Source organism: Amphibalanus amphitrite, unplaced genomic scaffold, assembly GCF_019059575.1.
Source record: "Amphibalanus amphitrite isolate SeventyFive unplaced genomic scaffold, NRLGWU_Aamphi_draft 000600F_arrow, whole genome shotgun sequence".
In the NCBI taxonomy this organism is placed as follows: Eukaryota; Metazoa; Arthropoda; class Thecostraca; order Balanomorpha; family Balanidae; genus Amphibalanus; species Amphibalanus amphitrite.
This window is the reverse complement of record NW_024882094.1, coordinates 286825-301776: the sequence shown is the minus strand read 5'-3', so window position 1 is coordinate 301776 and position 14952 is coordinate 286825. Positions and strand designations below refer to the sequence as shown.

The window sequence follows — 14952 nt, the reverse complement described above, 5'->3', positions numbered from 1 at the left end:
GACGGGCGGTGTTTGCCCGGAAGGCGTCGCTCGCGCTGCGGGATCGTCACAATATAATTGAGGCCAGACGACGCAGGGATGTATTTCATTGCTGGTGCTACAGAGGCCCGGCTGCCATGGGCATTGAACAATGGACGGGACATTTGTGCGAATGCCGTGTAATGCACATCAGAGCAGCAGCGTTGTAGCTACTCATTACACATCCTGTCGTAAACGAACAATGACACATGCAATGCCGCCAGTACCAGCTACTGGTGCAACTGCGCTCGGCGGCTCACCCGTTCCCTGCAGCCAGGGCTCAATGTTATCCCCGGTCGTCGAGTGCCCGGCGACACCGTCCCGCCCCCATCACCGTTCCATTGCGCGGTGACAGGACATCAATCTACGGTCACTGCGGGCCCCAGTCACCCCGGACAGTGCCGGGCCGCGACAACAACAGGCGACGATGGACGCTGATGACGGTCAGAGGCGGCCGGCCGTTAGCGACAATTCGCCAGTCACTGCAGCGCGAGATGCCGACCTCGGCCCGGTCTGAGCGGCCCCGGCCCGGCCCACATCGGCCAGACGCCGGGACGGCGCGGCCGCCTCCATCAACGTCATCAGAGCTGATTTGCAATGCCGATTACATTTCGGGTGCATTGGAACAATCAGAGGCCGCTCCTCATAAGGGCGGCCACAAAACGACCACTCTCCTGTGTGCGTTTCTCGGCCCCGGGCGGACGGAAAGAAGTCGGTTCTATTTTGCATAGTTTTACGGTACACTACAGCGCGTACAAATGGTAGGTGATGGAACAAATGCGACTCGAAATTACGCCACTCGGGTATCTACATTGGGTGGTTTGTGAAAACACGAAAACTCTGCGTCTATTCTCGCGTAGTACCCGTTCGCTGACGACGACCGTCTTGGAAACAAAGTCGGCCGTTTATATACAGCATGTCAGCTCCCTGCCGGGTGCCCGCCGTTCTAAACTGGGCTCCACGGCCCACGCCTCCTTACCAGCCGTGTGCCTGCCTGTCATAACCCCACCGTTCATCCATCAAAGCTATATTCGCACACCCACCGCATACCAGTACTGTGCTCGACGTGTCTATAGTTAGGCGGCTGCGTGCCAGACGCCCTATTATGAGCAACTGCCAATAGCAGCTCTTTGCCTCCCAGTCGCCTGTTGTCGCCATGTATATCCGATGCGCCTTAGCCTGTCATACCCAGTGTCCACTGCCCATCCATATCCACCACAGCCACGCCACGCCACCGTCCGCTCCAATGTGCCCGCCGGTCTGTATAAATGGGCGAGGAGGCCGCGCCAGGCGCCGGGCGCGGTTGTCGCACCGGTGCATTGTTCGGCGTCACCAGCTGGCACGCGCCGGCGGCGTCCGTCCGAGCCGTGGGCTGGTCGGTACCGGCAGGCGGCACCGACACTCCCACAGCGGCCATGGGACGGTACAGAGGACGACAGTCGGGACAGTATACAGAGGGGCGGCAGTTGGGGACGGTATACAGAGGACGACAGTTGGGGACGGTACACGGTGGATAACGGAGGACCGCATTTACATGGTGGACAGTAGCTGCAACCGGGGACGGTACACGGCCAGCAATGAGGGAGGGGAGGCCGTTTACATGGCGGACAGTAGCGGTGCACGGGGAGAATACTCGGTAGCCAACGCCAGTGGCACGATGCAAAGAACGCTACATGGCGAGCAATACCATAAGGTTACGGGCCATACAGCCGGTAGCGGCATAAGTGCAGGTGGTGTACGGCAGTTAATGATAGTATCGGACAGCATGAACAGAATATGATTTTGAAATGCGTTACGTGTCAGTATAGACTATAGAATTATAGATCCACCTGTAATCAACCGATAAGTGAACATTCATGTCACAAGCGGTATACGAGGGCAGTCAAGGACCAACGCCGTCGCCCACGACCGCCTTCAAAACGACATTCCTAATAGGAATAGCCCGAACATATGTCACACTGTTCCAACATTACGCGTGGTCAATTATAACTTATGACTGCGCACACGTACAGCGCTCGCCGCAAAGCGGCAAAGGACAACTATTTCCAGCGCACCTTCTAACGACCCTGGCGGTGGTATTTCAATGTGGGCGACATACCGATATCCTGGCCAAACTATGGATTGTGTCAATTATGACACGAAGGCTTTGACATGCTCCAAGAGGGACCGAGTGAGGAGCGACATCAGTGAGAATTCCGTGATCAGGCGATAACACACAGGGACTTCCGGCGAAAGACGGGAGCATGACTTCCGTCGTAACCCAAAAGACAGAGGACACGACCAACAACAGAGCAGAGTCGACAAGGAATGCCAGGCCAGACAGACGATCCATAGCGACCATTTGGCTCGTTAACCGACCACCGCGCCGCCTTTGTTGGTCAAATGGCTGACGACTGTCAGCGATCGCCGGAGGTCATCAAATCGTGCAGCGTCAGCTGACAACGGTCAAATGAAAGGTCAAAACTGACGGACAACAAACAGGCCACAACTGACAGAATGTCGTCAGCGTCTAATGGCTGTCGGATACAGCTGGTCCCAGCTGACAGCCGGCCCTGACCTCGGCCAGCGGAGGGACGATTGTCACCAGCTGGTGGCGCCCGTCCGGCTGTCACACGGCGTCCAACCGTCGCAGGTAATGACGTCCGACCCACAGATGGGACTGTCGTCAGCGGCGGCCCGCTCTATTACAGTCCCGCCCCACATAAACACCGCGGCAGTGTCGACACACCGCCAAACAGCGGCTCGGCTTACCCCGGCCCGGCCGGTGCCCCGGGCGCACCCGCTTTGGAACCGTTGTGCCCTAATTGCAAGACGAAATAGTGCACTGATTGCACAGTGAAATGTGATGAAGCACTGCGCCGACCATGCAAGGCGGTGTGCCCTGTGAGATTGCAGCGATCTGTTTGCACACGCAGACGGCGGGTGAAAGCGCTGCGAGCTCCGCACCATGACGGGCACCCCGCGATCTCTATCGGCCGTTGGACTGCAGCCCCGCCGGTCCCCTCTGATTTGAGTGCTTTCTCCGAGCGGCGGCGCCGCGCGCGTCCCTCGCGTCCAATCCTTCTGAGCGCGGCGCGGCGCGGCGCGGCGCCGGTGTCGGGTCGGCGGCCCACTGATGGATACCGCCGCCCTCCGTCGCCCCGATCGCTCCCCTGCAGTCCCGCGGCTCGCGCCGCTGCTCCCCGCAGCTCGGTGGCCCTCACCGGAGGAACCCATCAGCCGCGCGCGCGCCCGCGCCAAATTAGTCTCGGGCGCGCGCCGGGCGTCGCAGCGCCGATAGCGGCGCGCGCCGCCCCTGCAAGTCATCCGTCTGAGAGCGATTCGGGGCGACGCGGCGTGGCAGCCCCGGGGGCGCGGTACGGCGAAACACGGGAGCGGGCCGTACGGCAGGCATCCGCGGCCGTTCCGCTCGTCGCAGCGCAGACCTCGCGGAGACGGTTAGCAGACGGGCGGCGGAAGGCTGGCGGAACTGAGCGCACCGCGCGGCCGTCCCTCGCAGCAGACACGCACGCACATCCCCCGCATTCCCGGGAACGCCGCTCAGTCACTCCGAGGGACAGAAGCGCACCGCAGAAGCCAGACATTTGTCAAACGCGTGGCTGTACTCAGTCAATGCTATCCGATTTCATACATTGCAAACAGCAATGGTGTCCGGTATCGAAAATAGCGGCGATCAAAAACACAGCGAGCCTTGCGGTGCTCTCTGCAAAGCCGACGAACAAAAGCACGTCGCGGGTATTCCGCAGTAAAGTAACCTCCAGTATCCACCGGAATGCACTTTTACTTAGCCTTAAAAATCCCATTGGCACAAGCAAATGATTGATGCACTTTCGATAAGACCCCACTATAAAAACATAACAAGTTCCAAGAGTCCTGACATCAACATCCGATCACCGTATCTGGTGGCCGGCGACATTTGCTGGCAAACTTTTACACGCCCAAGGGTATCTGGACACAATCGGCCCCGCCCGCCATCGGTCGGAAGTTCGCTAACCTTGAACACGGCGACAGGGGCCATCGCCCCACACCGGCGACATAGAACAGCTGCACCGACCGGCGCGGCGGGCGGACCGGACCGGGTGGGATCTCGTGCGCCACGTGGACGGGATAGAAGACCGCAAGAACGAACAAAAGTGCATATATTGTACTGTGTCACTAGTGTCGAAACAATGGGCAGAGTTACGAGCCGGCTAAATGATCAGGTTTTGTTTCAAGAGCCCAAGGTTGTTACAGAACAATCGTCTCAGGACACGAAAGAAACGTGTTCTGTTCACATTCCTCATCTGAGCTGACACTTAGTAAGTGTTTATAGTCCCGACTGAAATCTAATTATGACGGTGACAAATGAAAAGTGAAATTTAATTAACACTGGAATTCAAAATAGGCGTCGTCATGAGGCGGAAAACGTAACTCATGCGCCACTGGTCGAGCGCCACGTTTAAATTTAGACACGGGAAGCGCCTGTATGTATCTTCCAGCGCGTGGAATTGTAACGATAACTCTGGCGACAGCAAGGTCGTGACATTTCCGTCGCATCCCTCCTTCCCGGGGGCAGTTTCTCACGCCATAAATCAGGCGTCTCCAAACGACCCGGTCGGCCGTTACGCAGCCAGCGTGTCATCCATCTCGTCAGTTGAGCAGGTCGACGGGGGCGGGCCGGATCAGTCTCCTGTCGAAGCTCCCCGGCGTCTGACGGAGACGGTTCGCGACTCTCTGGGTTCGTCCGTCCCGCCCCGGTCCGCCCTGGGAGTGATGATGGAGGGACGGTCACTGCGAGCCGGCCCGATCGCCGATTAATGATGTCCGGCCGGTGAGCGGGGTTCACCAGCGCGATTAATGGCCGACCGAGTCTCACCGTCCGGCCTGTGAGCTGGTGCGGGCGGCTGTTCCGGCCGAGAGAACACGACATACCGCGTCAAAGGACCGGCGCACACCCCAGCACTGTTGGATAGCTTTAACGGAGCGTTCCCCGCCGCCGGCAGTCCGCTCAGTTGGCGAAACAGCGCCCAATAAAGCGTGTTTGCCGTTTATTAACTCCGATTACAGCTTTCAGACCTATAGTTCGATGATAAATCGACTGTTATTTCTCCTTCAGTGACATGTATTTCAGGCCGTGTGTGTTTTTGACGGCACATAACAACCACTGTGCTGCGAGCTCGATATCACACAATTTACTGAAACTAGGATGAATTGGTTGGAAGTGAGCAATCTATGATCGCGCTCGCATTATTTGACAGTCGCTGGAAATCGCTGTGTGAGGATTCGGATCAGATGGGATCTCCCGGGCTGATCCATTTGCATACTCCACTGATGGCGAACGAGCGCATCCGAAGCACCGGGCCGGGCGAGCGGGAGGGCGGTGTGTTTGGCGAAACCTCCGGCCCACCGCCGTCCATTAACAAAACATCTACATGATGCCGACCGGAAAGCCACATCAATCAGGCCCCAGAAGCCATCTCTGTTAATTCCGCGGAACTGGTAAAGATGCTGGCCGCGAAGGTCATCAACCCGAGATCCGGAATTCTGATCAGGGTGTTAGGCTAGTGTGGTGCGGGCCGGGGATCAGAATTAACGCTCTCGTTGTGGCTCAGCGGCTTCAGCTCGGTGAGGCGCAGCTAACAGGCACGTCACGATATATTTTCGTCTGCCAACATCTGCCCAAAAAGCCGACAAAGAATGCTCCGTCAAGCAGGCATTGTCCGCCGGGTCGGCTTGCAATAAGCTCCGCCTAGCATGGCACTAATCCCGAAACGATTCTCACAAAACACCCGATTTTTACCAAGGCAAAGACCGAACCGGTCACGACGACTTTTAAGGCGAGCGCTGGAAAACTAGACAGGCCTATCTAATCCCACTTTTTCCTTTGTCCATTTCGACGTTAAATTCACCGCATAGCAGAGCCATAAAACCAAAGTCGGGTCGTGCATGGCAACGGGTCGCAATCAGCGGATGGGAAATAGAAGCCCGACAGTACGGCACGACATGGCGTGTGGGACGACCAACCGTGCCACTGTCGGTCCGCATAATCCGCCTGATTAGTCGCAGGCAGTCCTTCCGCCGACCGCGGATCGACTTTTGCAGCCCGCCAGGGACCGGAGGAAAAAACTCGGGCAAAACCGGCACGCAAACAGGCAGAAGCAGGTGAGGACACCGCTAGGGCGTGGCGAGGGAGCGTCCCGCGGCGTGGGTCGACAACCCTCCCCAGGGGCGGTCCCGGCCGGCCGGCCGCACCGCGGGGCGGCCGGGGTCACAGCAGTGTCTCCAGAGTTTTCAGATCACCGTCCGCGGCGGGGGCGGCAGGCCTGGGTAGAACTACCTCCCCGGTCCCCACCTCCCCCGCCCGGCGCCCGCATACCACCCGCCGCTCGCCGACCGCGCAGATACCTCACACACCACACACTCTGCGGTCGGCGCCGCGTGCGGGCGGCGGCGTACGACCGCGACACGACACGACCGAACGACGACGGACGGCGACAATCGAACACCGCCCGCACACCGAGCGCGCCGCTCACAGAACAGACAGTGACAGAGGCGTGTGGCGCCGGCGGCGGGCCGCTCGGCCGTTCAACGCCCCGCCGTGTAGAGCCGTGTCCGACCAGCACCACTGCACGCGCACGGTGTGAAGATTGGCACGGTCAGGCGGCTGAGAGGGAGGGACGGTCTTTGCACGCTCATCCGCCACGCCACTCCGCCGTGCCAGCGTGGTCCAGCGCCGCCACAGCACGCCGCCGCGGGGAGGCGCGATGACTGCCGGCGCCGCAGGTGGACCTGTTTTGAGCGTCACCGGTCCGAGCGGGGGCGGGAGAGGGAGGGAGGGGGAGGCAGAGCCGGGCATCACGCCGCCGCCGCTGTGGTGGCAACAACAGAGCTCTCAGCACGGCGGCGACAAGGTGCCACGACCGGCGGCTCCCAGCTGGGCGGACCGCGGGCCAGCGGCGCCGACAGTCGGGCCGGCCCTCCCCGGCAGGGAATGCCCGGCATCCCGGCGGCGGCGGCCGGCTGCCGACCGCGACTCGGGCGGACAGGCAGTCAGCTGTCGCGTGACGACAGCGCCGAGGGCCGGCCGGCGGACCGAGGGCGCGCTGGGCCGGCGGACCGTCCCCACAGCAGCGGTGGCGGCGGCGGGCTACCGGGCGGACCAGGCAGCTACCACCTGCACCCGGACAGCACTGCACGCCATCGCCAGTCACTCACCGTCACAAGTGCACTGTACCAAACCCGATCCCAGCAGCCTTTTCGACATGTCATCCGCACGGGACACAAATCACGGTCGCCGCTCACGGCAGCCGCCACTGGGACACGACACAAATCAGTCGTGCCGCTCATGAAGTCACTCAGCCTCACACGGCACGGTCACAGCTGTCCGCCACAGGGTGTGTGGCTCACACACAGCACGCCACGGCCGTCTCCACGGCGTCCGTCAGCGCAGCGACACAAATCACAATCGCCGCTTACAGGGTTCAGCCATCCCGGACGATAACTCTGGCTTAAAGGCGTTCCGACGGATTCAATCAGCACAGCACGGCACAAATCACAGCGCCGGCCGCAACAGCTTGTCATTCCAACAAAGCGCAATCTTATATCCGCCGGCTCTTTCAGAGTGCCGACACCGGATCCGCTGCCGAAAGAGCCGCAGACAACACCGCCGCTAGCTATGACGGAGAGCCGCAGCTCCAATACACAGCGAAAAGAGCTGACGGAGCTCTCTCCGCCATCGCGCGGCGCCGCCTCGACCGGACGTGACACCGCCCTGTTTGTTTGACTCGCGCCGAGTCGCTCCTTCCGCGGCCGAGACGAACAAAGGCCCGAGCTCGACCGGAGTCGACGGCTCGGAATGAAGACAACAGCTCGAGCTGCGAGCGGGGCGGTAGAGCTCGCCGGGCCCGGGAACAACATCGGAGCAATGCCGCCCGGTCGGAAGTCGCCCCCCCTCCCTCTCTCCCTCCGGCCGAGCTGTCGGCGACAGGGCGGTGACGGTACGTCGGCCCGGCGCCGGCCGGTCGCCCCCGGGTGACGCCGCTGTGACGCCGGAGCCGTCAGGACGACGTCAGCCTCGTTGGGCCTGTCGGCGACACACGACCGCGGCGGACGGTGGCCCCGACAGCCGCGGGTGGTCCTCAGCACGCACGGCAGAGCCGCTGAACGGCCTCCAAGTGAACTCAATTCAGCTCGACAGCCGAGACGAGTTGAACAGTAGCAGCGTCACGGGCCGATCGGAACGGAGGAGAGAGGGTTCAGCCATCACATACCGAGCCAGAACGACACAGCGGTTTCGGTTGGGCACAGACCGCTCCCTAAATCACTCAATCCTATAATCCCAAAACGTTCCAATGATCTAGATACGAATGATGGAATGGCCGTATCTAGGAACTCGTCAGATAAAACGAATAAAATGCAAATAATGCAATAAAACATATTCGAAATAATGAATGAATCTGATATCGGCTATTCCAGGATGAAGTATCAGTTCTCTAATCACTTCTCAGGCCGGGCGAAAAGGTCGAACAGGTAGGTATCTCTCTCCCGGGATTATATGCCCCGGAGACCAATTGGCCGTGCTCAAGCGTCGCATCAGCAAATCGGCTGACCCGGAAGACTGGCTCATAAAGGAACAGTGGGCCAAGTGGCGCTCCTTTTAGGCCGAGTGGCAGTGGCCCGTCCAGATGGAGCCATGCATAATACAGGGGCGGCTGGGTCGGCGCGGCGGCGGGCGGCCGCAGAGCCGACTAATGGCGGCTGACCGGTCGCCGGCGCCGATCGCGCGGTCAGCGGAACAGACGCTCGCAGGACGAGCTACCACCCAACTCCTGGGACGAGCAGCGACCCAAACTATCCGGGACGAGCCAGCTTCCGACTCCCGGAGTCTCGACCAATAACGGAAACTGCTCGACATATTGGAAGATTCGACACTACGCTCCCGGCATAAACCTGTAGCGCATAATTACCCAATTTATTGGTAATATGTCCAATTCCCTTTACCTTTAGAGGCGACGAGATGTCCCATCGGCGCGACATGCCGACGATAAAACACCGACCACTGCCCCGCTTTTAGCGTCGGACCCAGTCTCCAGCCGGCCACCCAGTCTCGGCACGTGGTATGGGCGCGGAGGCGGCCAGCGCCCCTGGCTCCTTACGTGGGTAAGTGCTAATGGCTCCGTGTCCCCAGGGGCCGGTGGGTGGGTCGATCGTACACGGGCCCCGCGAGCCGACGGATCCGCCCGACGGCTGTCCATCGACAGACCGGGCCGGGCCGGGCCGGCGGCGAGGTTATGGCTACAGCGGGGCTGGGGCCGGCGGCGGGGCTACACTACACCTGGGCTGACGATAGGGCTGCAGCTGGGCGGCTGACGGAGCTGAGAGTGATCACCGGTCCCGGTGGTGGATGACCAGTGCCAACTTTGTTTTATAGGGTTTACCCCTTTCGGTCTAACGACAGGGATGCACATGGCACAGTGCAGTAGGGTTGGCAAAAGAGGGTGGAATCGGGAGGTAAAGTCGGGAGGAAATGGAGACCAACCTGGGCCGGCAATCTCGACACAGATAGTAGGAGCGGCAAAAGGGGAGGCTGTATGGCAAAGGCGCGGTTACGGCAGGATCGGTAGTGTTTCAAATCAAACAGTGGTGATACAGCTGATGAGGAAGTGGTTGCTGCAGAAAAAAAAACTGCAGTAAGAAGCAGCGGCGGGGTGGCAGATGTAACAAATGGAGCTACATCGGGGTCGACTGTGAGCGCAGCAGGTTCAAAAAGCGGACAGCGTGCCGCCATCAGCAGCCAAATCGACGGCGCCGCGCGGGCCACATATAAACGGGCGCCGTGTTTTCTCACGGCGACATAGAGTGATGCTGTCGCCCCGTGAATATGGCCAGCTTCAAGGCACTCTAAATGGACGCCATACAAAAACCTAATGGACGTTGCAGGCTATCAAAACAGGCTTGAGCGTGCGGTTAAGATCGCGCCGTCGCGCAGAAAGAGAGGGAGCATTGTTGCTTTAAAAACAGGCGGTCGGGGGACAAAAAACGCCAGCGGCCATTGACGGAGGCACGTAGTGGCGCCGTGCTGCACAGTTTTTGCGGTCCGAGAGGCATTCGCTGACACGTCGGATTAGTTAGGCGGTAAAAAGGCCGCGAGGTGTAGTGTTCTCCGGCGGTGCCTGCGCCCGCATGGCGCTCGGACATTGGAGCCGGCGCCGCCGGAGCCACCACAGCTCTCGGCTCTCAGCTCTCCCCACTTAGCGGGTCGACTCAGCGGAGTCCAGCGGCGCCCAAATGGACCCTGCCGGCGAGCGCCACCATTATCTCCCAATAGCGCTACACCAGCTTACCGCCGCCCAGCCTCCTTCCATATTTACCGCGACGGTAAATCACACAGCGGCCGGACCCAGTTTCACCTGTGATGCTATCTGCCCGATCGGCGGCACACTCCCTCCTTAATCGGCGGCGCCGCCGGTACCCAGCCCGTCCGTCCCCAGAACTCACCGGTCTGGTTGATGGTGAAGTGGCCGAGCCCGTTGCCGCCGCGGATCGAGTAGGTCACCTCCGAGTTGGGTCCGTCCGGGTCGGCGTCCGTGGCTCTCACGGCCAGCACAAACGTGCCCGGCGGCAGGCCCTCGCGCACAGAGCCCGACACGGCCACGGCGCCGCGGAACGACGGCGCAAAGTAGTTCTCATTGACATCGACCACCTGGACGAACAGGTAGGCGACGGCCGTCAGCAGCGGCGAGCCGTCGTCCCGCGCCTCGATCGTCACGTTGTAGCTCTGTCGGCGCTCAAAGTCGAGCGGTTCGAGCAGCCGCACGGCGCCCGAGCGCCGGTCGACGCCGAACCGGCCGTGCCCGCCCGTCACCACCCGGTACTGGACGGGCTCCTCGGCCTCTGGACTGTCCGGATCGCGCGCCTCGAGCTGCGCCACCACGGCGCCCACGGGCAGGTCCTCACTAGCGCGCACTCGGTACACGGACCGCGAGAAGCGCGGCGGGTTATCGTTCACGTCTAGCACGTCGATATGGATGACGGCGTGTGAAGACAGCGGTCGGTCAGCAGCGCCGTCCCGCGCCGCCACGCGCAGCTCGTAGCTGCTCTGACGTTCACGGTCCAGGGCGCCCACTTGGGTCACTAGACCGGTCTCCGAGTTGACGGCGAAGTCGTCCGTGTCGGTCAGCAGGTGGTAGGACACGCGTCCATTGGCTCCTTCGTCAGGATCGGAGGCGTTCAGCTGGACCACCATCTGTCCCGCCTCGCGGGTCTCCGGGTAGAAGAAGGTGAACGAGTCCCTCTCCAGTTTGGGCGCGTTATCATTAACGTCCAGGATGTGAACAATGAGAGGCAGGGCGGCACAGAGCTGAGGCTGGCCGCGGTCACACGCCGTCACATTGAGCCGGTACGTCGGAGCCCTCTCCCGGTCCAGCCGGCCGGCGATCGTGATCTTCCCCGTGTCCATATCGATGTCGAACACGGAGTCCTGGTCGCCCTCGGTGATGGCGAACACCAGCAGGCCGTTGAAGCCGAGGTCCTTGTCGTGGCCGATGAGGCTGACCACGTCTGTGCCGAGCCGGGCGTCCTCGCTGACGTGCAGCTCGCCATCGGGCCGCGCAGACAGCTGCGGCCGGTGGTAGTTGGTGCCGTACCGGCTCGAGGGGACATCCGTGTACGGGTCCTCCTCTCTGTTGTTCCTCTCGGCTGTGGCCAGCAGCTCTCGGTAGCGACCCGCCACGCCCGTGTCCTTACACTCGAGCCGCACGCTGGCTCCATGCGGCGCGCCGTCGCCCACCAGCTGGAGCCGCAACTGGGTCTCGTCGGAGAAGTGCTGGCCGTCGTTGGCCATCACGCCCAGTTTGCGCTGGTCGCTCGGAAGGTCGGTCAGGTCACAGGCGACACGCAGCGAGCCGCTCCGCTCGTCCAGCTCGAAGCACCCGTCCTCGTTTCCGGAGACAAGTCGGTAGCTCACCGCAGCTCCGTCGTCAAAGTCGATGGCCGACAGGACCATGATCTCGGTCCCGACGGCGGCGCGACGCCACAGCCGTCCGTGGCAGTCCACCTTCTCAAACTGGGGTCGATTATCGTTGACGTTTCGCAGTTGAATGGTGACGGTTGTCTCGGTCTGCCAGCGGTACGGTTTGCCCCAGTCGGAGCAGCGCACCCGCAGAATGTACTGGCGCCGCTCTGTCTCATAGTCCAGTACCTGAGAAGTGCTGATGGTGCCGTCAAAGTGGTTGATGATGAACGGCACTGGCTCCGTGTTGGCGATCGAGTACGAGAGGAAAGCGTTCTCGCTCTGGTCCCCGTCCTCACACGTCACGCTCGTGACATGGTGGTCGGCCGGCTCGTTCTCATCCACAGCTGCCTGGGTGTTGGGCGTGACAAACCGCGGCGCGTTATCGTTCTCGTCTGTGACGGTGACGGTGACGCGCGCCGAGCCCTGTCTCTGCCGGCCGCCGCTGCCCTGGTCCAGCGCCGACACTGTGAGCGCGTAGAACGCCTTGGTCTCGGCGTCCAGCGGCCGGGCCAGTGACAGCAGACCCGTGTCCGAGTTGATGGAGAACTCGCCGCCCTCGTTGCCGGCCGCGATGGCGTATCGCACCTGGGCGTTCAGGCCGCTGTCCGAGTCGCTGGCCCGCAGTCGGACCAGTGGCGTGTGCGCCAGAGCCGACTCCGGCACGGTCACGTCGTACGCCTCGTGGGTGAACGCCGGCGCGTGGTCGTTGAAATCGGTCACCCGTACTCGCACTGATAGACCCGACGAGCGCGGCGGAGTGCCAGCGTCGGTGGCGTTGAGAGTCAGGTTGAACCCGTGCGGAGCGCTCTCTCGATCCAGCGGCTCCGAGACGCCGACCAGCCACTCTCCGACCGCCGAGCCGGGCAGCACGCGGAAGCGCCGCTGCGGGTCGCCGTCCACAATCCGCACACTGGCCACCCGGCCGTGCTCCCCCTCGTCCTGATCACTGGCGTGGATGATGGCATACACGTCCATACTGGAGTGTTCCACCACCTCGGAGAGGTGCGTCACCCGCATCACCGGGTCGAACAGGTTCACGGGCCGCACTCTGATCCGGAGCGGCGCCTCGCCCGGCACGCCGGGACCGTCCTTGCGGCCGCGGTCGCGCGCCACGGCCGTCAGCTGAAAGTCGGGCCGCTGCCGGTGGTTGAGCCGCCGTGCCAGCGTCAGGCGGCCTGTGCTAGGCTCCATGGCGAACTGTGGCTCGTCCTCCTTGAGGCTGTAGTAGACCATGCCGTTAATGCCGGCGTCGGCGTCGTCGGCGTGCAGCTTTGTGACGAGCCCGTGCACGGGCAGGTCCTCGGGCACCTCCACGTCGTAGGAGACCTGGTCGAACCACGGGCTCAGGTCGTTCCTGTCCAGTACACGGACCAGTACCTCCGTGTAGGCCGGCTGGCGACCGCCAGGCCTCCTCCAGCCTCGCGCCGCCGCCCGAACCTTCAGTCGGAAGTGCGACTGACGCTCTCGGTTCAGCACGTCTCCTCCGTTAGTGCGCGTTCGCACACGGAGGAAGCAGAAGTCTCCGACCACCTGCTGCTGCACCTTGAAGAAGCTGTCCGGGTCGCCGTCGATTATCTTGAACCTGATCTCTCTACCGAGCTGATCTTCCGGCACACGCAGTCCCATGGGTTCATCGCTGATGACATACTCCTTTCCGACGTTATTCTCGTAGATAGAGGCGTTATAGAAGGACTGAGTGAACTGCAGCGTCCATTCGTCGTCAGCCGCCGCGGCAGTGCCCAGCCGACATACAGCAGCCAGCAGCAGCAGCTGTGATATTAGCCAGGGCGCCGGCCGTGGGCGCAGCAGCCGGGGCGCCGGCCGTGGGCGCCGCGGCCGGGCGCCGGATGAGGGCGCCATGGGCCCGGCAGCCGAGGGCGGCGCCTCGCTCCCTGCGAAAACACACAGGGGAACGGTCATTAGGACGTTAGCAGTGAGCATATGGGTGCAGATGTACCGGGGCAGGCATGTCAGTCACACGCGGACATCAATAGGCACCCGCGCACACTGCACAGCGCACATCATTAGGGGAAGCGGAGTCTCATGTTAATTAAACACCAGAGTGCGCTCCGATGCACAAACCAGCTAGACCTCTCACAAACACCAGCCGACGGATCCGGTGGTAAAGCACACAACCTGACAGTCTCTACTGTCTCGTCCATACTTTCAGAAGCCTTTCTCAAACAGAGAACCATCCGTTCTCTCTCCGGGCGCCCGATAACGTGTGTGTGCTGAGGGAGCGTTCGTCGCCCGAGTCGACACTTCACTATACGGCCAAACATCGCCGTCAAACACGAGGAAACGGTCGCCGCCGCCTGGGCTCTGGCCGGCGGGCCGGCGGCGCCCGCTGCGGACCATCCGACAGCTCCCAGCAGAGCCGGCGAGCTTCGGCCGAGTGGCGACCATTACTCAGAGCCCGAGCGTCAGCCCTGCAGCGTCAGAAACACTGAGTCAGCAGCGCCGGCCGGGTCCCCTCCCTTTCCCTCCTGGACACGCGAGCTCCCCTCACTCAGTCCAGCCGGCCGTTCGAGGTCGTCACATAACGGCACTGGCGCCGTCCGGCTGTCTCCCCCGCTCTCACCTCCCTCCGCCGCTCTGCGCAGCGCCTCGCTCCGAATCCCACCTCTCCACAGTTCACCGCACTGCACTGACACCTTCTCACACACTCTCACACTCTCACACGGCGCGCCGAGTCCGGTCACGGCGCGACGTAACCTCCCGCACTCCCCGACGGCCGCCGGACGCCGACTGGCTGACGCCGCCGCCGCCGCCATCGCCGCCGGCCCGCCACCAGAGGGCGCTGATGACGCCAGACGGCATCAGAGCGCACGGAATCGGGACCGGCCGGCCGGTGACTGGGGACGAACGAGGGGTCCAAGTCAGGGATTACGAGGGATCCAGTTCGTTTCACAGGCTTATAAGCCAAGGCAGGGTAAACTGAA

The 14952-nt window shown here is 62.0% G+C and overlaps 1 protein-coding gene across 1 annotated transcript in view; it reads right to left on the bottom strand.

Annotated features, from left to right (window-relative positions):
* The window catches only part of LOC122394580 (fat-like cadherin-related tumor suppressor homolog), a gene marked incomplete at its 3' end in the record, with an annotated part of 128888 nt that extends 114147 nt beyond the window's left edge, over nt 1–14741 (bottom strand). The window contains exons 1-2 of the mRNA XM_043391568.1: nt 14592–14741; nt 10495–13902 (exon numbers count right to left, since the gene is read on the bottom strand). Coding sequence (XP_043247503.1) covers nt 10495–13870 — 3376 coding nt within the window. The remainder of the gene's footprint in view (nt 1–10494; nt 13903–14591) is intronic.
* Nucleotides 14742–14952: the final 211 nt, after the last annotated feature.